Genomic DNA, 25,802 nt, shown 5'->3' on the forward strand with positions numbered 1-25,802 from the left:
AGAAGCGCGCCCGCTCTTCTCTCGGGTCAACACCACTCGCCCAGCCACGCAGCAGCGAGGCAGCGTGCGCTAGACTGTGGGACGGCTTCGCTGTGACCCTCTGGCGGCCGCACTATCGCAGTGCGCGGTGACAAATTGTGCTTTTTTAGTTTGACTCTATTCTGTGTTAAAGCACTTTAGGTGCAAGCCTTTTGTCTTATTGTAGCCTCTCTCGAGTGTTACTTTGCACGAGTTGCATTGTATGTAAATCACTTTGTATGTGCCCATAAGAGTGATTGTGAAATCCACTGTATTGTATCTTTGCTTTATAAAGTTTGTTTTGCTTGTGAAACTTTGGCTCCGACCCATTCTCCGGCTTCCGACCGGCGAAAGCTGGGCGCTAAACGACCAGCCCCCTTGTCACTTGGTAGCTGGTGTTTGGCTGAGCTTGCCAGTCGGGGGCATCTCCTTTGTGACTGACACCGCTACCCCCATACGCTCTAAGGGTGTCTGGGAGTGCACATATAAGTGCGCGAAAAGTTGACGTCCGCGTCCGCGACAGGACGTTTGGTGCTTTGTAAGCTCAGAGAACGGAGAAAGTGTAGGAAGGAGTTTAGGAAGCGGTCGTAAGTGAATGTGTAGCAGCAGAGCGATATTATGAGGTGCCGCACTGAAGCGGTTATAGTGAGGTTCATCGAGTGAAGGTATACTTTGCCTTGCAGAGTTCAGTCCCCAAATATGAGCTTGAGGGTGGTGGTGGAGGATGGAATCAAGATGGGGATGTCTGGAAGTTATCAAGTTCGGCGCGCGCCTTCAGTGCGGTGACGCTGACGGGAATAATCCTATGAGATGCACCTGACAACACGATGTTGCAATGCTTCTAAATCTTGAATAATGTATGCTTGATCGGGATCCTAAATCTCTGATGCGTACTCGATTTTAGGCCGCATTAAGGTAATACATGCTAGTTTTCTGAAATGCGAAGAAGGTTGTTAAAGGTTACCATCTAAAAGACCAAAAGATTGGTTAGGAGCAGCCAAAATTACGTTAATGCTATAATTCTATGTTAATTTAGACTGAAGATGATGTCCGAGATATTTGTATGTAGGAGAAAGTTAAACCGGGCTATTAAGGAGAGTGTCAGCTGTCGGGATACGGTATGACATGTGATTGAAAGACTAGTTTCGTTTTTGAGACATTAAGAGTCAATAACCAAGTTGAGCACCAGTGTTAATCGAATTCAGATCAGCTTGAAAAGTTGATGACCTCTGAAATCAGACAAAGTTGAGGAGAAGTAATCTTAATATTAATCTACTAGCTGTATTCTGTAGCGTATACAAGATAAAAAATTATACATCGGAACAAGGACGACGAAGATCCGTGAGATTGCTCGCGCAGCTCGTTCCAGCCGAGCAGACGTCGCCCAAGCAGCGCTCGGCCCCTTGTCCTGCACCCCAGCGGCCCCGGACCCTGCGAACCCCGACCGGCAGAGACGATGGCCGCTCCAGACCCCGTGGCCGCGGCGAGGAGGCCCTCCATGGCTCCTTCAATGGCGGCGGCGGCGGCGGTCGTGCCCACCGGCGCTGCGCCCGTGGTGCCGGCCTTTGTGCCTCGGGCGCAGGACTACGAGGACGACGAGGACGAGGTGGAGGACATCATGAGACCGAAGGCCGCGCAGATGCAGCAGGTGAGCCGACGCGTGCTTGTCTGCGCTTCAGCTGTGCACACCTTATCAAAATGGTCTCGAGACTTGTAGAGTTAAGGCATAAGCCTTAGTTGCCTCATTCATGAAAACCCGTCTGTGTGTGTGTGGGTGCGTTAACACTCAATGGTACCCATAAGAGATGGCATCCTTGCGCAACCTGGTAGGTGGTGGTTAAATTAATGATTGGTCGCGCAAAGTTGCACGCGACAACCTGGATCGCAAAAATTCCACGTCCGATGGCAAAACCTGCCATCCGAGGACAGTGGTGCCCCGCTTAAACGCTGGACCGCTGCGCCAGGAGTGGTATGTAGACTCCCGGGGATCCACGAATGTTAGGTAGACAAAGTCCAATCTTGCATATAAGGGCATTAACCTGTTAGCTACCGCGTGATACCCTTAAGGCACAGCGCGGGCCGTGATACGGCGGCGACTGCCTTCAGAGTTAGAGCGCAGATCAGAAGGGGTGCGGCGGCGTCCCGGCGGCGGCTACGCAGAGCCATGCAGAGGTAGAATTGCCAGCTGCGTGGCATCGGGTTACTTCACACCGCAGTGCGCGGCGACTGCGTTCACAAAGCCAGCGGGCGGTGGGCGCGTTCTCTCAAGCAAGCAGTCATAAGTGTATCGCCGACTTTTTTAGAGGCTTTATTGCCTTGTTATATATTGCGCCCTTCGTATATCCAAGTCTGAAGAGCGTCTATAGGTAAAAGGCCGCTAAATGTGTGGCGTAAATCTATAGATTGTCTACAAACTTTCTATAAGATTTGTGTTGCCTACAAACTAGTCTATAGGATTTTTATGGAAATTTTATAAACTTTATTGACAAATTTCAAAGAACAGTCTATAAACTGTGTAAAGAAATTTTTGTAAGAGTGCGCACTCTGCCAGGCGCAAAAGCAACGCAGCTTTAAAAACGAGACAGCTGGCAGCGTGCTGCGGGCCGGCTGTGGAAACAGTTCCTCTATTTTGGTGCTCCACTTGCACTCATGAAGCCCGGGGAAGATTGCTCTTTGCTCGCTGGCTGATGTAGACCGAAAATCGTGGCTCTAAATTTTAATCTATTTTCCGGAGCCAGGCTCGCTATCAGTGAGGCGCCACAGCAGACACAAAGAGAGGAGAGTGCGCCGAGTATGATGGTGCAAGAGAAGATTGCCTAAGTGGACTCCGGGCGAACTTGGCAACGAAAATGATGTAGAAGACTTAAAGATAAGGAAGAAATGTACTGCAATACACGTCGCCTGTTCTTCTTCGTACTTTACCTTCAACGGTTTCCATATATCGCCGTGAGAGGTCTCAATATGCGTTGCGAAAAGGAGGGAGCTGAAGCCCGTTGTGCACAGGTCATTATAAAATAGTTGCGAGTGACAGCCCCTTTTAATTTAAGCTGTTGTTGTCTGCAGATCGCATGACAATCGCAAGTTCTGGAAATACGGAAATCATTTATGCACTAAAACTACTACACAGCTTGATTAGCACGCTTAGGTGATATTAAGTTGTCCAATTTTGCTTATTGAGTTAAATTATTTGTTCATTAATAAATTCTAATGTTTGTTCTCCCAGCCTAGCACTAATTTGCTGCTTCTAATTTTTGTTTCATGTGCGCGGTTTAGACCACAGAAATTCAAGGGGCACTTTGTTGACCTAAATTGCGGTGAGGCGAAAGCCTTAAACGCGGTGTTGCTGCTTGAGTCATGTGTAAGGTTAAGATGTTAAGCTTCGCCTGTGAATGTAGAACGCGACTGCGTCTTGCAACGCTGCCAGGGAGTCCACAGAATGCAACCGCCCGTTCGGTTCTACGCCTTGCTCGTCCGTAAATTGGTTTTTGAGGAAATGAAATGTATCTGCCTCGCATATCTCGGTGGACACCTGAACACCGCATTCACTAGACGCGTTCATTCCAAACCATCGAGCTGGCATGGCGGAGTGGGTCGTATGCTCGTCTCGTACTCCGGAGACCGAGGTTCGATACCCCAACTCGACCGATTTTCTACTCGGTCTTATTTATCTGGTCTGACTAGAAAAGTTAATTAGGCTAATTGGTTAATTAACTGATTAACTAACCTCAGTCCCACTTACTTGGAGTATTACTATACCGTGCCTTTAATTGGTTGCATGCTTACTAACAAAGTACAATTGGCCCTGTTTGAAATTCGCGCACTGTGACGTCAGGACCATTTCGACCAATTGAAAAGCGTGACAGTTTTGTCGACAACTCCTGCTTACAACGATGAGGGATTAAAGGCTTCCGCCTTAATGGTTCCTTTTTGGTGCTAACCTACCGCCTCCTTCATACCCGGCCATCGGTTGCACCCCGCTGGAAAAAGTTCTGCGGACGCCCTTGCCCGGGTTCGAACACGACCGCGGCGGCCGCGTTTCGACGGAGGCGGAACGCAATAGGCGCCGGTGTGCTGTGCGATGTCAGAGCACGTTAAAAGATCCCCGGGTGTTCTAAATTATTCCGGAGGTTCAGGTGTCCACCGAGATATGTGAGACAGATACTGCACCATTTCCTTTCCTCAAAAACCAATTTACCAAAAAAATATTTTAATTACGTAAAGGTGTTGAAAAATTAGGAAGACGCTTAAGCTTCGCCTTAAGAGTATAGACGCGATAGCGCCTTTTCTTCCCTTTTCCTCTTCTCGTTACTTTTCTTTGTCACCTCTCAATTAAACTCAATTTGTAGTCCTAGTTCGTCGTCACATCGTTCTCGACAAACCCGATGCCACGAACGCCAGCATAGCTTCCGCGCCGAACGAACGAACAGAAAACCGCAAGCTTCCTGGTGAACGCGCCTTGGATGTGCGCTGCGTTGTTCGCCGCTCACTGCCTGATTCCTGCATCCGCGTACGGCCCCCACTGCGCCCGAACGAGACAAGCGGTAGGCGCTGCCGTCGCGCGCTATTTGTGAGGACCGTGGTGTACATTGCGAAGAGGAAATTTTAGTGGGCGCCGTCTGATGACACTCTTTCTTCCATCTTACACCGCTTACACTCTAAAACCTTCGCCCGATTTCGCTAACCTCATGCCTCGGGAAGCTCCTCGAGCATGTTCTGTTAGCGAGACTCACAAGTCACATGGCGGACGACAATTTTTACCCGCATAGCATGGTAGAATTTCGCCCCCATCTATCCGCACAGGATGCCTTGCTGCAACTCTCACACGACATTTTCGACCAGCTTCTTCCAGGTCACACCAAGGCAATCTTAGCTTTGGATCTCTCCAAAGCTTTTGATCGCATTGAACATCAGGCGATGATGACTGCCCTATCCCCATTGAATGTGAGTGTGCGCACGTACGCCTACATTCAAGCATTCCTCACTGGCCGCACGGCTGCGATACATTTCGGCCCTCCGTCATCCCCCTCCTACGCGCTTCGGAGTATTGGCACCCCTCGAGACTCCTTCCTTTCCTCCTTCCTTTTTAACATCACCCTCATCCCCCCCCCCCCCCCCCGCCCGAATATTGGCAACTATTTTCCACCTGAAGCACTCTATTTATGCTGACGATATCACCCTGTGGACCACCCGCGGCAGTGACGGCGGCACAGAGAGCACCTTACAGGAAGCAGCCACCCTCACCAAGAATTACGCGCGGACCATCGGACTGTCTTGCTCCCCGGAGAAGTCCGAACTGCTCTTCACCCGCCCTAGGAACCGCCGCTCCCTCATTGCCATTAAACTGAATGGTGACCCTGTACCTGAGGTTGACAGCCTCCGTGTGTTGGGCCTGCACATCCAGAACGATGGTAAAAACACCACCATCCTCAAAAAACTCAAGCAAGTTGTAGGCGCGATATCGCACCTCATCCGCAGGATTTCGGGACATCATAGAGGCGTGAAGGAGACCTACCTATGTCACCTCATTCATGCCTTTGTCTTCAGCCGTGTGCTGTACACTACCCCATACCTACAACTATCCAAACACGACATAAACGCTTTGGATGCCTTGATCCGCAAGGAATTCAAGGTAGTACTTCATCTTCCCTTCAACACACCCACAGAGAGATTACTAAGCCTGGGAATCCACAACACGATCGGGGAACTGGTAGAGGCCCACCGGAGGCCCACCGACGGGCGCAATACATCGGGCTCACACAAGTGTCCACAGACCGGTATATCCTGGACTCCCTCGGAAGTAGAATACAGGCCAACGACGCAACTCTCCTCGCCATCCCACGACCCCTTCTCCGGGAGCTCCTCATCAAGCCGCTCCCGAGGTATATGCAGCCGTCCCACCATGAGCAGCGCCGCTGAGCCCATGCGAAGGCACTCCATCGAGCGTACGGCTCCGAGCCGGGAGGCCGTATGGGTGGACGCAGCCTGCATGGGTGAAGTGACAGCAGCTGTGGTGGACTCCTCTTCATTCACCCTCCTCACTAACTCTTCCCCCAGACACCTCCCCAAAGGCTGCAGTGGAAGCCGGCGTTGCCCTTGCTTTCACCCGCACGGAAGACCGGTAAATTTTAACTTACTCTAAAACGGCGATTAAACTTTGCTCGAGGCCGAGTCCATGTCCCTGCTTTTGGCATATTGGATTCGCCCGATGCACCACTAATCCGCCAAGTGGAGGTGACAGGGGTGCCTGCACACTCCGGGAATCCCGGGAACGAGGCCGCCAACCCTTTAGCCCGAGGTTCTTTAAACCGGGCTCAGGTGGCCTCGGATAAAGAATTCAAGAAGGAGCAAATGCACTAGTTCAGCGATGTGACGCAGGCATACAGAGCCTCACGCCAGCTCTACCCCCCCGTTCCACCCCTCCCTAGGAAGGGAAAACTTTATTTACACTAACGGTTTTTCGTGCGGTTTGGGGGCATCTTCAGAGACGTCTTGGTTCTACCCCCAGGAGCCTTCTCTGTCGAAGTCGTTCGCCTCTAATCAGTGGTCGGTTGCCCTCAGTCCAGGGCTCCGCTGGCCACTGCCGCCCGTTGAGCTCGCTGTACCAGACCTTGTTGGTCTTCAAAGCGGTCGCTGGACAGCAGAGTCTCCCACTGCTCCGCACTCGGGTTTTGTATTTTGGGGACCACGTCTATGTTTTGGCAGGCCCATGTGATGTGGTATAGAGTAGGTTTTTCGTCGCACCAGGGACATTTGTTCGTGTATATCGTAGGGTGCATTTTGTTTAGTATATGTAGGTTTGGGAAAGAGCCTGTTTGTAATTGTCTCCAAGTGACAGCTTCCTCTCTGCTGAGAGATTTGTGCGGTGGGGGATATCGCATTCTTCTGCCTCTATAGTTTTGAAGTATGGCCGAGTATTCCCTGGGTGCTGGCGCGAGTTCCGCGGTCTCGTCGGATGCTCGGAAAGTAATGTATCCTCGAGCTATCCTGTCGGCCTCTCGGTTCCCTGCCACACCCGTGTGCCCCCGTAACCCACACAATTTTGTGTCGGATCTTGTCGTTTTGTTCTTCCTGCTTTTTAATTCTGTCGCTCGCTGCGATGAGTATACGGAGCGCGTGACGACCTATCCTGCCATTCATGTAATTTTCAGGCTGTTTGAGAGTCCGTGAGTATTGTTAGTGACCGCTCGGTTCTATAGCCCTCCGCCACCGCTAGAGCAACGGCTACTTCCTCGGACTCTGCAGCTGTGCAGCCTCGGAGAGACGCGCTGGTCATTTCGCGTAAAGACGAATCGACCACCGCCGCTACACCGATTTTGGTATCTCCTCCTCTCCAAGACGCGTCTGTATACACGGTCGTGGCTTGAGGAGCGTATGTTTTCTCGATGAATTCGGCCCTCGCTTCTCTTCTGCCTCGATGGAGGTTGGGATCCATGTTTTTTTGGTATTGGCGCTACCTTGAGGGTCTTGCGAAGCTCGTCGGGGATCGTTGCCGTCCTCGACATTTCTCGCATCTGCTCGCGGTATCCGAGCCTCTGCAGGAGCGCTCTTCCTGTCGTTGTTTGCAACAGCCTGAGTTTTTGCGACTCAAGCTGCGCCTCTCGTAGCTCCTCAAAGGTGTTATGTAATCCCAGGGCCATGAGGTTTTCTCTAGACGTGTTGCGTGGTAGTCGGAGCGCTGTCTTATACGCTTTGCGTTGCAGGGCATCCGCTTGTTGTATTTAATTTTTGTTGAGGCACTGGTAGGGTAGGCTGTACGTGATTCGACTAACTACTAGGCTTCTGACTAGTTTTAGTGTGTCCTCTTCAAGCATGCCATGTCGCCTGTTGGTGATGCGGGTGATCATGCGTGCGACCTGTAGCGTTGTTGCTTTCAGTAGGGTAAAAGTGTGAGTACTGCGCTGGTTGGATTGAACGCACATGCCCAAAATTCTTATTGTTGTCTTTTCGGGTATGGGCGTCCCTTCTAGATAGACGTTGAGTTTTAGGTCCTCGTTGGTTGGGACGGACCGGTTTTGCTTGCCTCTCCAGACTCTCAGCAGTTCCGATTTCTCGGTGGAGCCTGCGAGTCCTCTTTCTGCGAGGTATTGCTCTACACAAGAGGCCGCTTGCTGTAGCCTTTCTTCCTTCTCTCCGAGACAGCCCGTGTTTGTCCAGACTGTTATATCGTCAGCATACATTGCATGCCTGATGCCTTCGATGTTCTCTAGTTTACGAGCTAGGCCTATCATAGCTATGTTGAAGAGTAGGGGTGAGATAACTGACCCTTGGGGTGTTCCCTTATTTGGAGTGCGAATTTTGTCAGATCGAAGGTCTCCTATGCCGATGGTGGCAGTTCTATCGGACAGGAAGGCTTTGATGAAGCCGTGGATTCTGCGTCCGCAATCCAGGTTGTCTAGGCCCGTAAGGATCGCTTCGTGGCGGACGTTATCGAATGCCCCCTTGATGTCCAGGGCCATTATGACATTTTCTCCCGTCCGAGGTACGTTTCGCAGGACATCTTCTTGTATTTGGAGGAGAACGTCCTGCGTCGAGAGCTTCGCTCTGAAGCCGAACATGGTATGTGGTACACAGTCGTCGTCTTCCATGTAATTTTGCAGTCTTAAAGTTACAACCCGTTCGTAAAGCTTGCCAAGGCACGACGTGAGGGATATGGGCCTGAGGTTTCCAATTTGTAGCTTTTTACCAGGCTTAGGTATCATTATTACTTCGGCGTGTTTCCAATCTACGGGAACCGTCTCCGCCTCCCTAGAAAATAAACACGCAACACTCTGGCGCAGACTACAGACACGCACTCTCTCCTCACCCCTTAACCTAGCTCACTATCAACCCTCCTTCCCCACTCCGGCATGCGCCATATGTCCAGAACATTTCGCCTCTTCCCTCCACATCCTTTCCTTCTGCCCGGCGGACCCTCCACCGCGGGACCTAGAGAACCTCGAGACCTGGGAGGACTGGGAAACCTTGCTGCGCTCGGAGGACCCGGCCGAGCAGACCATCGGCACCAGCCGGGCTGCCAGTGTTATGGACCTTAGGAACATAAACGCTTGAGTGCAGTGGGCTTGTGCGGAGACCCTGGGGCGTGTCCCGAATTCCTCTTGTAGTAAAGATTTTTTTCTCTGTCTCTCACAAAGTAGTCGGGAGCTAGACAAGCGCAGAAATGGCATCTGAAGTATACTGCCTGCATTGCGGGCCTTAAAGAAGCCAGGCTACAACTATAAGACGAAGAACTGGAAATAAAATAAATGCGCCACACTTTGCTGCATAACAAATGCCCGTCTTTAATGTAGCCGCAATTAGACGCAATGGGGGGAAACAACCAAAACTAAACATTGGACGTAGCAGGAGAGAAATTAAGCTGAGCGGCAAGGTGTAATCAATTTTAACCGCAAGCTTACTAAGTATAACCTGTCCTACCTGAGCTAAGCCACTGCCATTTTTTTTCTCATATAGATTATAAAGAAAAAAACGAAGGTGCACTTTGTCTGTCTAGAGTGCGTTGAGGTGAAAGCGTTTTCCGCACCACTTTGCCTATGTAACACTGGTGACGTTACCACTGGATCGCGCCACACATAACTGATGACGAAGTAATGACAAATTACTGATTAATCACTCAGCACTAATTTACTGCTAATTAATGGCGCCTAAGCTTCATCCTTTACGAATGGAACGCGACAGCGTGTTGTAGCGCTGCCAGGGAGTCCACGGAACGCCACCCTCCGTTCGGCGCGATGCCTTGCCCTTTGAACGCAACGCTTTTTGAGGAAAGGAGATGGCGCTGTAATTCTCAGTCATCTCGGTGGACACCTTAACCGCACCGTACAGGAAGGAAGGAAGTGGCAGTGAAAGAAGAGGGGCCGTAATGAAGAAACTGAAAATTGTATGAAAGGAAATTACGCAGTAACTGTCTCACATGTCTCGGTGGACACCCTTCAAAACGCGGACACACTTGTCGACACGGCTGCCGACACGGACGCGGACACGGCTGCCGACAAGGATTGCTAACGACAGCATGAGGCATTAAAGGTTTTCGCCTTAAAATTCAGGGGTGCACTTTGTTGACCTAAAGTGCGGTGAGGCGAAAGCCTCTCCGTCTCACAAGATGTTTGCAGCACTACGAAAGGTACAGCTCTCTCGTCCAATCAGGATGGCGCGCACTACATTAGTGTGTTCCTACGCGCCTGTGGCTCGATCCACCTGATGTCCAGGTGGCTTCTTTCTACCTCTAGCAGGTGGCGCTTGATGTCTTTTTATTCTTTTTTTGTTTGTTTTTGGACAGGCGGACGGCCGTTCCAAAGGGACTAGCCCCACTTTTTTTTTTTGTCGCAACCTGTTCTCATCAGTTCCTCTGTTGTCGCGTCGCAGTAAATTTCAGTAATCGTGTCATGTGCATATAAATTTATTTACTCCAGCGTGCCGAGGCAGCCGAGTGTCTATGGTGGCGAAATGCAAAACAAGCCCATGTGCTGCGCGAGAGGCAACGCACGTTAAACGGGCTCGATCATCTCGTCCTCATAACAACTGAATTCAGCACTGCTGGTTGCGTCGTCCTCCAGGTTGACAACAATGGCGGGTCCCTGGTCAACAACATCGGCCCGCGTTCAACGTCTCCGTTGTCCACTTGTAAAGCGTTCGCTCGCTCACCTGCGTGAGTTTTGCCGTCCTCTTGATGCGCGCATTTGTACTCCAACTGCCCCCGCACTCGACGCGAAGCGCTTCAAGAACATTTAAAGGTGCAGTAATTCTCGTCATCTCGGTAGACACCTGAACCACACCGTAACGGAAGGGAGGAACGCCACCGCCCGTTCGGCGCGATGCCTTGCCCTTTGAGCACAACGCTCTTTGAGGAAATTAAATGGCAAAGTAATTCTCTGTCCTCTCGGTGGACACTCTCTGGAAAAAGGTGTGTACCACCCTTCGCAACACGCTCAGGTCAAAATCGTCCAGCTTCGTCCGCTCGCGGCCTCTTCCGCCAGCACGCTTCTTCGGTGACAACACTCGGCCCGCGTTCAACGTCTCCGTTGTCCACTTGTAAAGCGTTCGCTCGCTCATCTGCGTGAGTTTTGCCGTCCTCTTGATGAGCGCATTTGTACTCCAACTGCCCCCGCACTCGACGCGAAGCCCCGTGATGTGGGCCGGCAACGTCCACATAATACACATGTCGTTGATTACCAGAGTATCGCGCCAACGCTTCCGCGCGCGCCTGGCGACGACCGCTACGGTCTTCTCTGGACATGTTGCGGGGAAGGGGTCGGACCCGGAGGGCGCGTCTCCAGGGTTCTGGCACTCTCTCTCTTTCCTCAATATGGTAGTCATGTTTGATGTGTAGCCGGTCCAAGAGGCGGTGACCGGACGTGGTCTGTGCAGAGGAGATTGCCATTGCTCTGGCTCTCACTACTCCCAAGTCGAAACACATCATCACCGACTCGCGAGGGGCCTGTCGGAACTATGAGTTGGGCTGGGCTCCCCCGCTTGCCTGGCGCATATTGGAATATAGCTGCCGATGCGAAGATCCAACTCCACGCAACCTGATTTGTGCCCCCGGTCACCAGGGCCTACAGAGAAACGAACAGGCCGATCAGGCCGCCCGCGCACTCTCTCCCCGGGCTATCTCCCTGTCCTTGGAAGCCTACTCCCAATCAGACAATCTGGCCCTTACATTCAAACACATCACCGATTACTACAAGGAGGAGCACCGGCGCTACCCGGCCCCTTGTAAGGGACTGGATCGCGCTGACGAGCGCCTCCTCATCAAAATTCTTACTAACACTGTACTGTGCCCGGCGGTACTTAAACATTTCAACGCTTCCTTTGATGGCACGTGCCAGTTCTGTGGGGAGGTGGCTGACGCCTTCCACATGGTTTGGGCGTGTCAATCCAACCCATCTATCCCCCCCAACCCCAACCGCACCAGTGAGGACTGGGAGGCGGCCCTGCTCGGCTGTCAGGACCTAAAGACCCAAAAGGCCTTGGATCACCGGATGCGGGCGGCGTTGCTTGCCAATGGGGCCCCGGAATAGGGCCTCCACCTAGTATTGTTAGGGGAAAGGGCCAGTAGGGCCTACGCCAATCACCTGTCTAAAAATTCATTGCACTTGTAAGAGCCGTGCGACGTGGCCCGGCAAGCCACAGGCATAACATATGGGGCGGTTGTCGTGCGTGCGCCATGGGTTCATGACGACGCGGCGTGGTGGCAGACGACGACGAATAGGGGCCGGCGGAGGTGGCAGCGGCGCGACAGGTGGATGGGAAACATAGGCGTCGTGGCGTCGTGGTCGGGCGGCAACCTCGGCATATGTGAGAGGGGCAGACACAGGTGGGAGCCGAGGGCTGGAGGGCAAAGCGTCGGCGACCTGCTCTTGGATGACGCGTCGAAATGTGGGATCAAGGGATGGCGCAGAGTCGCCAGACACAGGTAGGAGGGACAGTTGGCGGGCCACCTCTTCCCGTATAAAGGCCTTGATCTCGGGAAGCAGCGAGGCCGGGTCAGAATCTAAACTGCAGACAGCCGGCGCAGGAAGTGACGCGTCGTGCACGCCGGAACGACGAGTAGAAGTTCTCTGCTTCCTGAGGACGTCATAGCTCTGGCATAGCTGTATGACATCCACCACTGTTTGTGGATTCCTTGCCAGCAACATCTGGAACGCGTCGTCGGAGATACCCTTCATGATGTTATTAATTTTGTCGGACTCCGGCATGGATGGGTTGACGCGCTTGCACAGGTCGAGGACGTCTTCTATATAACTTGTGAAGGTTTCGGTGGTGGACTGAGCGCGGGAGCGGAGCCGTTGCTCGGCGCGCAATTTGCGCACAGCCGGGCGGCCAAATACCTCCGAGAAACTGGTCTTGAAGGACGACCAGGTCGGCAAGTCGGCCTCATGATTTCTGAACCACAAATTGGCTACGTCGGTGAGATAGAACAGGACGTTACGAAGTTTGGTGGCATCGTCCCACTTGTTGTGGGCGCTGACGCGCTCGTAGGACGACAACCAGTCGTCGACATCCTGGTCGTCGGCACCGGTGAAGACGTTGGGATCGCGCTGCCGGAGCCCGCCAGAACAGAAGATGGTAGGCGAAGGGATGGGGGTTGTCTGGCTGGTGACTTCGGGCATAACGGACGGCGAAGGTAAGGTGCGGCTACGGAGCTCCAGGATGTGAGGGGGAACGTACAGCAGCCTCCACCAAATGTAAGAGGGGGTTGTGGCTCAGCAGTACCTTGGTCGACTTCCAACGTCCAGCAAATGTCCAGGTAAACGTTCGGGCTGCGAGCGAGCTTCACGCCTCTGAATCGTCGTCGTCTTTCACTCACACAGCTCCCCACAGTGAGCGAGCGCGGCTGCTACACTACACACTATAAATGTTTTTCACCGCCACCACCGCGTGTGTTGCGCTGTAGGCTTTGAAAGTGAGCCCGTTAACTGTTTGTGTTGTGTACGACTGCGGCCGTGCACTGGGCCGGTTGTTGGTTACCATAGTATCGCGCCAACGCTTCCGCGCGCGCCTGGCGACGACCGCTATGGTCTTCTCTGGACATGTTGCGGGGAAGGGGTCGGACCCGGAGGGCGCGTCTCCAGGGTTCTGGCACTCTCTACCTTTCCTCAATGTGGTAGTTATGTTTGATGTGTAGCCGGTCCAAGAGGCGGCGACCGGACGTGGTCTGTGCAAGACGCGTGTATTGGTTGAGTAAGTGGGCTTGTCGAAGCTCCCGGAATGTGTTTACCACGCCCAAGGCCAGCAGTCGCTGGTTGGACGTGGTGACCGGGAGGTCGAGAGCCCGCTTGATGACTTTCCGGTGGATGACCTCCAGTTGGTCATCATCATGTTTGCGCAGGTGCAAGTAGGGGGTTGAGTAGAGGATTCTAATCGTCACGAAAGCATGGGCAGGCCGCAGTGCATCCTTGCTTCGTAATCCGCCCCGCTTGTTGGAGACCCGGCGGACCATGCGGCCCACCTGGTCTCCCACTGTGCGATGTTTGGCTAGGGTAGTGTCGACCCTGCGTTCATCGTGTATGAAGAGACCAAGGACGCGGGTCTCCTTGGACTCCCGGATCGGTCCCGAGGGGAGACTGATGCAAAGCGGAGTTGTGTCCCGAGGGGAGGGACGTATGTGCACAAATTCTGATTTAGATGGGGCGCACTGGAGTCCGCAGTAGGCCGCGTAGTCGTCGACTAGGGTCGCCGCTGCTTGCAGGCAGGATTCCATGTGGCCCCAGGTTACCTTGCGTGGCCCAGATTGTAATGTCATCCGCATAAAGAGCGTGATGTATCCCGGGCAAAGAAGACAATTTGGAGGGAAGATGAAGCATTGCCAAATTGAAGAGGAGGGGAGACAGGACAGCGCCTTGAGGTGTTCCCCTCGAGCCGATGGTATATGGCCCGTGTTCCGCATCTTGTATGCGTATGTAGGCTTGACGGTCTGTAAGAAATTGTTTTATGTAGTAGAATGTTTTGTGGCCACAGTTGGTGTTACTGAGGTGGTCCAGGATTACTTCGCGTTTGACGTTGTCGAATGCGCCTTTAAGATCCAAGGCCAGGACCACCTTCTCGTTGTGGGGACATTGGACAGGATCTAAGATGTCGGGGTGAAGCTGCAGAAGTATATCCTGTGCTGACTTGTGAGGGCGAAAACCGAACATGGTGTCCGCAAAAGTGTGCTGTGTTTCGAGAAAATCGGAGAGTCTGTCGCGCACCATCGTCTCCATCAGCTTGCCGACACAAGACGTGAGGGAGATAGGACGAAGGTTCTCCACATCAATAGGTTTTCCGGCCTTCGGAATAAAGGTCACGAGAGCCGATTTCCAATCGAGAGGGAGAGGAGTCTCTCCGTCCCAAATGCTATTGATGTATTTGAGGAGCGCGACGTAGGCTGCGTCGTGAAGGTTGGCCAAGAGTTTGACCGTAACCTTGTCGCGCCCGGGTGCAGTGCCCCGCTTCATTTTGATTAAGGCTGCCCGGAGGTCGTGGAGTTGGAAAGGCTTGTCCAGCTCCGTGTTCTCTTCGCCTGCATACGAGTACGCCGCCTGCCGGGGGTCCTTAGTGGAGCACAGGTATCGATCCCTGAGCGTGTGCGCTATCTGTTTTGTCGTTACTGTAAGGTTGTGCAAGGCCCTATGTAATTGGCGTTGGGTTTCCGTGCGTGTTTGTACTGGATCGATGAGAGCGCGGAACAGGCGCCATGTGTTGCGGCCAGACATCTGGCGAGCAGCCGCGTTGCACCGGTCCACCCAGTTAGTGTCGGCCGCTGAGTAGCATATTCCGCTGCCTGTTGTGTGAGTTCGAGGATGCAGTTCTTTAGGCGTCTGTTATGTTTCTGTTTCTTCCATCGCTTCGTGAGGCTGCGACGGGCCTCCCAAAGGTGGAGAAGGTGGTTGTCCACGTCTGTTTGTGTTTCTGTGAGCTGTATCTGCTTTTCGTGTTGTGTGAGTGTAGACGTGAGCGATCTGGACCAGGCGTCGTATCCCGACTGGAGGGGGTCTACGATAGGTAGAGAGGTGCGGAAAGTCGTCCAGTCAGGGATACGAGCTTGTTTTAGTGGGCGTTTCAGGGGACGCAAGTAAATGGTTGTGTTGATAATACAGTGATCACTACCCAGAGTGTCCTCTGTATTCAGCCAGTCGGCATGGCGTATGTTGCGTGTAAATGTGAGGTCCGGGCAAGTATCTCGTTGAATGGAATTGCCGACACGTGTTGGGTTGGCGGGGTCAGTGTGCAGGGTGAGTCCAAGTGTGGAAAGAAGTTCCGCAAGCTTCCTCCCACGCCTATCCTCCCGGGGTTATTCCCATAGCCTGCTCGGGGCGTTGAAATCGCCGACGATTAGGAGGGGATCCCTACCCGTCACCTGCATAGCTTGAGTGAAAATTGCATTGAACGTGACGTTCTTCAGTTTCGGTGGGCAGTAAATATTTAGAATGTGTAGAGGTAGGTCAGACCGCTTTAGGGGCAGCACTGAAACCATCGTGTATGGGAAAGACGGTGTTGTGGGAAGTGTGACCTCCTGCGCAGTGTATCGCTTGTGAACAAGTATACATGTCTGCGGGTTGTGTTGAAATGTAGTGTAGTTTGTGAGTTTGGTACCGGCGCCGGGTTCCTGAAGGGCAACCACGGCGACGAGGAACTCAAGGTTCTCAAGAAAGAGGCAGAGATGAGTCCGCTTCTTGTGGTTCTTGAGACCCCGGCAGTTCCACTGCGTTAGTGTAAGCGGCTGAGTTGTTCTTGCTCGCGACTTAGGGTTGGGGGCCATGGTCGGAGGCGGAGGGTGGGGTCACGTTGTTAAGACTCCCCAGTCCGCTAGTGCCCGGCGCAGACGTGCAGGAGTCTTCCGAAAAGTCAAACTCATCGGGAATAGCTCTATTGATTTTTGAGGGGCGGTTAGCGTCCCTGATGGGTCCTACGCGTTTAAGGACGCGCGGATTGTTTTTTATCCATTTTTGGATAATGTGCGTTACGACTTGTCACCTGTGCGATGACACTCTCCACCTGACGCGCGATGGTATCATGGATAATTTTGGGGAGGTCAGCCAATTGTGTTTCAATTGCGGTCACCCGGGTCTCCATGGCCGCGGCGCGACTCTCCACAGGAGGAGGGATCTGCCTGTCTGTTATGTTTTCTGCCTCGTCGCTCGACGCGGGCGGAGTATGGAATTGGGATTTGAGCGAGTTAAGCTCGCTGGCTAGTTTTTCGTTTTGAGCTCGCAAGACAGCGAGCTCGCGCTTGAGTTCCTGCGTCTCGGCGGTGCTGGTGGGGGAGGAGGGAGGAGGGGAAGGAGAGGAGGCGACCCTCGCCCAGCTGTCTACCTTGCGTTGGTCGCAGGCGGCGCCGCCAGATGAAGCGCTGAGAGCTGGGAACTCCGCTGCTCCGGGTGGTGGCGTTACCGTTGCTGTCTTGCCAGGGGGAGGCATCACGCCACGCCGTGGCGTCTTCTGGTTGTTTTGCTGCCACCCTCCCCGTGTAGCGCCGGCATTGGCTCCCTTGGATGGCGTCCTGGGCTCTGGCTGCGGCAACTTAATGAATTTGGCGGTGCATTCGCGGGAGCTGGTGAGGTGCGGGCCCCTCAGATTAAGCACATAGGATTGCAGACGTGGGGGGCCATCCCCTCAGTACCAAGCCCCACGTTTTGGCCACAAATGCCGCATCTTTCCTTGACCGGGGTGGGACAGTTGTCCACCCGGTGCCCCAGTGTGCCGCAACGGTAGCACGCTGGCACTGTTTTTTTTTGTACTCCTTGACGGGAGTCAGTTCTGCGTTATAGTGGACGTAACGCGGAACGGTGTGTCCCTCGAAAGTCAGCACAGCTACATTTGATTGTCCGAGCTTGCGCGCATGAACTAGTTCACCACCGCGCCACTGCACATTATGTTTTAGTGACTCACTGGTTTCTAAGTTGTGAACAGATATCACACCGCGACACCCATAACCGGTGAGCTTGAGGTGGCCGTGAAATGCGAGCGATCCTCTGCTGGTGTTGAGTTGAAGGTCCGTGAGCAGCTTTTTAACCACCTCTGGGTTCTGCGTGCCACAGACGATGATATTTTGTTCCCAATTTGGTGAAATGGCGATGGTGTTCATGTGCTGCCTACCGATGAGTTGCGAAATGGCAGTGCCGAGCTCACCTTGCTGGAAGGCCGTCTTGAGGGAGACCGTACTGCGTGGCCGCAGCACGACCACGTAGTCGTCAGGGTTCATCCTGACCGTTGGCTTGGGAGTCCACTTCGAGACTGGTGAAGAAGTCTTCTGTGGAGGTGTAGAAGACGGAGCGCGAGCGTCTCCCGTTGTTGAATTGAGAGGAGTCTTGGACATTGCCGCTCCTCGTGCGTTCTGCCGGCGGCGGCGCCGGCTCTCAACGACTTGGAAAAGGGCAGCTTGCTGCGCCGAAATGGTGGATGGGCCGTCCTCTGGCTGGCTTACAGGGACAGATGACCACAACAGAGTCGTGGGGTCGTAACCGCGTTGTTCAGGCAGAGCCATGTTGAGAGGTTCGCCGGCAGGCGTCTCCTCAGCCAGCGGCGGAGGAGCCGGAGCCGTTAGGCTTGGCTCGACCGCTACGTGGTGATGCGGAGGGTTGCTCGAAATGGCCGAAAATTCGGCGTACCTCGGTGTGATCGGGTTCTCCAGAATCCTGCGGACTTCACGGTTGCAGTCGCACAGATTTGATAGGCGTTACATCAGGTTGCCGCGGTTCCAGCCGAGAAATCGACGGAGCCGATGCACCACGCGTCCGATCGCTCCGCGCTCAAACGCGGCCTCGCCCAACACTCTGGCGCAGACTACAGACACTCTCTCCCCTCACCCCTTACCCTAGCACAGTATCATCCCTCCTTCCCCAATCCGGCATGCGCTCTATGCCCAGAACCCTTCGCCTCTTCCGTCCACATCCTTTCACTCTGCCGGCGGACCCTCCCCCGCGGGACCTAGAGAACCTCAAGACATGGGAGGACTGGGAGCCCCTGCTGCGCTCGGAGTACCCGGCCGTGCTGACCATCGCCACCGGCCGGGCTGCCAGTGTTATTTACCTTAGGAACATACACACTTGAGTGCAGTGGCGTCGTGCGGGGATCGTAAGGCATGCCCCGAATCCCTTTTACTATAAAGTTTTTATGCGAAGAATATTACAATAGGTAACCCAAGCCCTTCGTGACGGTTACACGCCGTGCACACCACGTGACAAAATGACGTCACGATAGATCGCCGTCACGCGCTGGGAGAGGGAGAACGATGCCATCGCACAGACGCCGGAGTGAGTGAGTGAGTAGAAACTTTATTGATTTCTAAGATTTAGCCTGCGGTGGAGGTCTTCTTCAAGTCTTCTCTTCAAGTCTTGAGGTTGCCTCCTTAGCCTTGGGTGGTCCCCTAGTCCAGGGCTCCACTGAGTCTGGCCACCTCGCTTGCGTGTGCTATGAGTGCCCTTTGGGCCTCTAGCTCGCAGCTGGTGAGCCGGCTCTCCCATTGCTCCACACTTGGTGTGTCGTGTTTGTGGAACGATATGTTTCTGTCGCATTCCCATGTTATGTGGTATTTTGTTGGCCTCGCTTCGCACCAAGGGCATGTGGCGCGGTATTGTGTCGGGAACATCTTGCTTAGTATATATAAGTTGGGGAAGGAGCCTGTCTGTAGCTTCCGCCATTTTGCGGCTTCTTCCTTGCTTAGCCCTTTGTGTTGTGGGGGGTATTTGTATCTTAGCCCCCTGTATAAACTTAGTGCTTCAGCGTACCCAGCCCCTAGGCTAGTCCAGAGCTCCTCCGGGGCTTGTGACCCCCCAGCTCTGATAGTAAGCCCTCGAGCTAGTTCGTCCGCCCTTTCGTTGCCCCAGACCCTCGCGTGGCCTGGTATCCAAATTATGTTATGTTTCTCTCTCCTCCCCGAGGGTGTCCCCTCGCTGAGGATCCTGAGTGTCGTTTTGCCTACCCTTCCTTTTGTGTAGTTTCGACACGCCGGAAAGTCCTCGAGCGGCATTCCCACGCATTCCGAACGCGCGTTCACACTCAGTGTAGGTGAAACGCTCGCTCCACCGGGCAGGCGGACGCGGCTTCCGTGGCAATCCAGGCGCTAACCCAACACGCGTCTCGGGGTTAGTCGGCGTTCCGCTGTAGCCATGCCCAACGTTACTAGAACCAACAGTTGGTTCTAGTAACGTTGGCCATGCCGTTGTCTTCCCCCACGACGAAGGCTTCTAGTGGTTGTATTACAATGACCAAGTATTCAACCAAGGAAAGCCATGTATTACCAAGCCTACCCATCAATATGCTTCGCATCTGACCAGGGTTAACCAAGTTAAGCCTCAGCCATTTTAAGCATGAAATGCTTTTAGCTCCCGTTGTCGGCAGTGTGGTGACGTCACGCCGAGACCGAGCCAACATCCGGGCTCTGAAACGAGAACATCCGGGCACCGTACGAGAATTAACGAGATTTAACGAGACTCTCTAAGCCCTCCTACGGGACCGGCATACAAGCGCCGGTTGCTCTCCAAACGAGTCACAAAAAATACTGCTGCCAGTGTCTTCTCAATGTTTATGAAGATATCAGTCGCGCTGTGCATTTTATAACGCACGGAATTATAATTTCCAATTTCTAATAACGCATGCAAAAAGCACATACATGCCACAATACACTTCGTTGTCATACGTGATCTCTTAGGGGCTTTGAGAGAAGGCCGCTTACAGAAAGAGAACCCGCGTCTTTCGGGACAGCAGCCGAGCACCATAACCACTGAGCCACCGCGGCGGCCATTTGAGGAGAGGAACTGCACATACCTTGCTCCCTGGGTCAGTGAACGCCTGAATCGCACACCACCTAAACTTCGTCTAAGTGGTGTTGTTATAGTCTAGGTGGTGTTGTTATAGGTACGTGGGGTGATGAGAAAGAGACGTGGGCTGCAGGCATTGACAACTTTGTGCCAGAAACCAACACCACCTAAGTTCGTCTAGGTGGTGTTGCAGAAACGCGGCGCTGAAGACATAGGCCCTCGGCGTTCATTGTGTTCATTGGCGTTGGCGTTGACAACGTTTTACGCTCTGCGATAATTTTAAGGAAAGGAAGTGCGCATAACTGGCTCCCCGGGGTCAGTGGACAAGTATACATTCTTGTCAGGCTTGCGTCTCGTGTCCACGTATGCTTCTGCATCGCCCTGCATTTCATGCTTACTCTACTCTCGGTTACGGGAGAGGCAGGGATTTTTCTCTCTCTCTCTCTCTCTCTCTCTTTGCTAACATGGTAACGACAGCATGAGGGATGAAAGGTTTCGCCAATTATACAGGCTTCCTAGTGCATGAGGCCCTCCAAGAGTACAGGACCAGACTGTTAACAAACGGCGTACAGACCCGGCTTTTCCGGGAACGTACCTGCTTGCTGTCAATTAATGCGCAAAGAGTTCCGCTGGTATAGCCCATGAGTGCTGAAATTTTTTTGCTTGTTAATAAGTTCTTGCGCGTCGAGAAAGAAAGCTGGCGCTGCTTTTTAAACATTCCGTAAGTCTTCTAGTGGAACATCTAAAAAGGTTTTCATACCATTTAAGTAAAGAAAATAGTCTCTTTCACTTAAACACAGTTTAAAATTTTGTGGTAGGAGCAGCTGACATTGTCCAGTGCTCAGGAAGACATCCCTCCCGTCGTGCAAACCGCCATATCCTAGTGGTTACCGACCTCGGTAGCTATGCCTTAGGGATGCCCGCTGCGAGCTGTCGAGCTTCACATGAATCTTTTATTGGAACATTTAAAAAACGTTTTCATACAACTTAAAGGAAATACTCCCTTTCACTTAAACACAGTTTAAAAAATTAAGGGGGCACTTTGTTGACCTAAAGTGCGGTGAATCAAAAGCCTTAAGCGCAGTGTTGCTGCTTGTGTCACTGATGTGTGGTTAAGGTGTCAAAGGGTCAGTCTACTCACCGAGATGAGTGTATAAAAAATGGCATATTCTGGTAGTTGGCCCCCTATAACATCAATAACAAGGGATCTGCGCTCGGTTTAGGCAGGAATTTATATTTTATTTCGGCGTTAAAAGTCGAGTAAAAATGCATGGTGGCGACCCCAAACGTTCATTTTGTTCAAGAAAGTGGTAGTCTTTTTTTTGTAGAAGCATAAGTGAATATACTACGTACCATTTGTATGACCCAATGTCACAGAAACGCACGTTTTGTTCTAGTAAACTGTAGAAGGCGTACCGCTCGCTTTTTCTGTAAATCACATGAATATTTATAGTTACACGTACGCAAAACGCAGGCACATTCCCACTTTTAGTTCAGCGTATGCTAGCAGAGACGCAAAAATAAACTCAGCCTATAGTGGCGCCATCTGGTCGTCAGGACGGGAACCATTGCTGTAAACAAACCGACTCCCCATTTAAGCCTAGGAGCGGCAGAATCGTCACTCTAGTTATTAAAATAAAGCAAATTTATCTCTTATATGCTTCCTTATAGGCGAGATGAGACGAAGCGAAAGACAGGCGTCCCATTTATGGCCAGTGAACGCACTGAAAAAGGCAGCAACAACGAGAATTCAGTCCGAAGCGAGAGGTCCGGCTTCGACGGGCGCCGCCATGTTTGTCGCCGCGCGGCGGAAATTCAGATGGTTGCCAGATGAGACTACCATCTCATACAGATGTGTTCCCACATTAATAAATTCTATTTTAAAATGTTCTACCGCACTCCTTGGCACCACAGCTGGCTAAATGGTAATTTGAGTAAAGAGCTATCGGTTGCCGCAAAGAAAATATGGTCGATAAAATTCAGTAGACTGACCCTTTAAGCTTCGCCTCTAAGAGTGGAACGCGACAGCGTCTTGAAACGCTGCCACAGAGTCCACAGAACGCCATCGCCCACGAATTGCTCGATGGGAAATTGGTTTTTGAGGAAAGGAAATGTATCTGTCTCGCATATCAACGTGGACACCTGAACCTCGCTGTAAAGGAAGGGAGGAAGATGGGAGTGAACGAAGGCGCCGTATTAGCTAGGTGGTGGTGGTGGTGAAAAACATTTATGGGAAATTAAGTTTTTTACAGAAAGGTGATTGGGGTAGGACCCTATTGGCCCTTTCCCCTTACAATACTGGGTGGAGCCCCTATTCCGGTGCCCCATTGGCAAGCAACGCCGCCCGCGTCCGTTGAACCAAAGCCGGCTTTTTAGGTCTTGACAGCCGAGCAGGGCCGCCTCCCAGTCCTCTCTGGTGGGGTTGGGGTTGGGGGGGATAGATGGGTTTGACTGACACGCCCAAACCATGTGGAAGGTGTCAGCCACCTCCCCACAGAACTGGCACGCGCCATCAAAGGATGTATTGAAATGTTTAAGCACCGCCGGGCACAGTACAGTGTTAGTAAGAATTTTGATGAGGAGGCGCTCGTCAGCGCAATCCAGACCCTTACAAGGGGCCGGGTAGCGCTACGCGCCTTTGTTCATTCCAAACCATCGATCTGGCGTGGCGGAGTGGTTAGCGTGCTCGTCTCGCACTTTGGAGGCCTTGGTTAGATTCCCCATCTGGACCAATTTCCCACTCGCTTTTACTCGTATTTATTAATGCTTCTGGGTTCTTTCGCTCACGGCCAACGCCAACGCCGCCGACGACGACTTCGGCTTCTGTGCGACACGGGGGCCCTTAACCCTATCGCGTTAATATTCCTAGGGTGGCCAGACGCTCCGTCGAGGTGTTTGTACGAAGGTTGAGGACCGTCTTTTAATATACCCTTTATGATGGTGTCAACTTGCCGTTCCTTGCCCTCTGTTAGCGTGTGAAAGCGTAGTCCCTATGTGATTCGTCTAAGTACCAGTGCTTGTGTGGGTGACACGGAGGTTGCTCTGTATCCGAAGACCAAGAATGCGATCAGGTTAACTTCCCTGATGGCTTGACGCTCGATCATAAATTTGATGCAACCTGGAAAGACGTATCTATGCCGATGTACTCGTATGACCTCCGATTTCCCCGGGGCGCAGTGGAGTCCGCTTTGAGAGGCGAAGTCCTCGACGATTCGGGCTGCTGATTGTAGGGGGGTTTCTTTTTGGCCGAGGGGAACTCTTTGCGGCCCGTACAGTTATATCATCAGCGTATATGGTAAAGCCTACATTTGGAAGTCACTTTAAGGCGACGGTCGAATTTTGATGGAGGCGGAATCCTAGAGGCCCGTGTACTGTGCGGTGTCAGTGCACATTAATGATCCCCTGTTGGTGAAGATTTCCGGAGCCCTTCACTGAGGCGCACCTCATTGTCTGAGCCTTTTTTTCGAATGTTTTACCCCCATAAACCTGAAGCAGTGATCCGGCGTGGCGGTGCGGTATAGTAGTGCTCTCGCAAAAAGAAAGAAAAACCTCGTGGAAATAACAGACAATTTCAGGTTATGGGACATAAAAAATGTGGTTTACAAAATATGCTTGACATTCAGAAAAAAATAGGATGAAGGTGGAAAAAACAAACATCATCGCTGAAACTGTACACTTTACACGAAGCAGGCCGAGAGCCAACTATATTGCAATGTTGATTTTTGTTAGGTTACAGAAATTTACTGCATAAATCAGAACGATTTATCATTGAAATCTGTGCTATCCTGGTCGGACACTTCATTCAGGATAGGTGTCAATAAGCGGCACTTTAACTTTAGTTTCCCGTAATTTGTGCGGAATATATCAACTGTCTGTTTTTTCCGTGTTCTGTACACAATATAAAGGATTGTTTGTAAGCCCCGCTAGTTTGCCTAATGAATTGCCGTGTTTATCAATTTCTGACTTGCAATACCGGGGCAACCTTTCATAGTATAAAAGCTCTATATGGATAATTTAAAATTTTGTAAACATTTCAGCCATGTTTAATAACAAGGGACTCTTCCAATTACTCGCATAACACATCTCTGTTTCGAGCGTTGTAGTTACCAATGCAAGCACGCCAAAATTCGTAACTGAGAATTTTATTACAGCATATGGACTGAAATAGGAACTAAGAATTAGGAATTGAGAACTGGAATGGAAGACGGGAACTAAGATCCTTTCGAAAAGAGGGCAAGAATACAAATTGTACGGTAGTTTTATAGATAATCTCTGTCTCAGTGAACGTTAAAGAACCCCAGGTGGTCGAAATTTCCGGAGCCCTCCACTACGGCGTCTCTCATAGCCTTAGTCGCTTTGGGACGTTAAAACCCATAAAACGAACCAACCAAAAGATAACGGAAACTCTTGCGAATTACATGCCACACGAGAACAAGCCTGACGACAGGCAAGCATTAAATATGTGGATTAGATAAGGTGCTGTTACGTCAGCGGTGTATTTAACTGGTGAGTGTGCTGCGCTATGAACTACTGCAAAGCACAGCTGTCAACCACTAAATATGCATCGATACCGCGCCATAGAACAGGTGCGTGCTCACTGTGCCGGCTGCAGTGATGCGAGTGCCTTGGTAGGAGTTTCTGTAATACCGAACGGCAGTAGAGGATGCTGAGATGTTGTGGAGTCTGTTGAGTTTATGTTTTCTACTGGACTCCTTCTGCTGCAGATGGGCGCCTCCGGCCCCAGCCTGGGCCTCATCTTCGGCGTGGCGCTGGTGGTCATCACGATCTCCGCGGTGGTCACCTTCTACGCGCTGGGCAAGGACAAGGAGAACACGTCGCCGAGCCTGCCCTCCAGCTCCCGCGCGCCGTTGCCGCCGTTCGTCCACGTCACCGGCGGCGATAATAATAAGAGTGTCGACGCCGAAGACTCAGACGCTGGCGCAGCCGAAGATGAAGGCTTGAGCAGCGGCCAGGGAGGCGACGACGCCGTGTCGTCCGCACCAGAGACGAGTTGAGCGCAGTCCCTTCTTCGTTGGGGGATGGCGCTTGACCGTTCGAGTTTTTTTTTTCATGTTACCGTCTTTTTTGGCGATTGTCGTTTTATGTCCATAAATTTCGTATGCATATTTTCTTACTTTTGAATTCAGGCGTATTTTTTTACACGTGGAGAACTCCAGCTGAGTGCCTTGAAGCAATTATGTTGCTGTTGTGACTAGACATTCGAGGTCGTCGTTGATTTCTCTCAACAGCCACCGCATTGAATGTCGGCGGAACCAATAGTACAATAAACGTGTTTTCATCAGTCGCCGAAAATACTGTTCGATCATCGGCTAATACCCGCTGCGGTGGCTCAGTGGTTACGGCGTTCGTCTACTCAGCCGGAGTCATCATCATCGTCAGCCTGACTACGCCCACTGAAGGGCAAAGGCCTCTCCCCTGCCTCTGCAATTAACCGTCTCTTTTGCCAGTTTCGACCACCGAATCCCCGCAATCTTCTTAATCTCATCCGCCCCCCTAACTTTCTGCCGGCCCCCTCCTACGCTTGCC

At 52.2% G+C, this 25,802-nt stretch overlaps 2 protein-coding genes across 2 annotated transcripts; one reads left to right on the forward strand and one right to left on the reverse strand.

The window, feature by feature from the left end:
- The first annotated feature begins 1,474 nt into the window (after positions 1–1,474).
- LOC149338927 (uncharacterized) lies at positions 1,475–25,485 on the forward strand. The gene is made up of 2 exons (XM_089547817.1): positions 1,475–1,666; positions 24,980–25,485. Exons 1-2 carry the CDS (start codon positions 1,475–1,477, stop codon positions 25,268–25,270), a joined length of 483 nt encoding a protein of 160 aa, XP_089403943.1. The 3' UTR covers positions 25,271–25,485.
- LOC149338928 (uncharacterized) lies at positions 12,077–13,410 on the reverse strand. The gene has a single exon (XM_089547816.1). The coding sequence runs from the start codon at positions 13,125–13,127 to the stop codon at positions 12,102–12,104; it is 1,026 nt and encodes a 341-aa protein (XP_089403942.1). The 5' UTR covers positions 13,128–13,410; the 3' UTR covers positions 12,077–12,101.
- Positions 25,486–25,802: the final 317 nt, after the last annotated feature.

Source organism: Amblyomma mixtum, chromosome 6, assembly GCF_055824585.1.
Source record: "Amblyomma mixtum isolate Tamu chromosome 6, ASM5582458v1, whole genome shotgun sequence".
Taxonomy (NCBI): Eukaryota; Metazoa; Arthropoda; class Arachnida; order Ixodida; family Ixodidae; genus Amblyomma; species Amblyomma mixtum.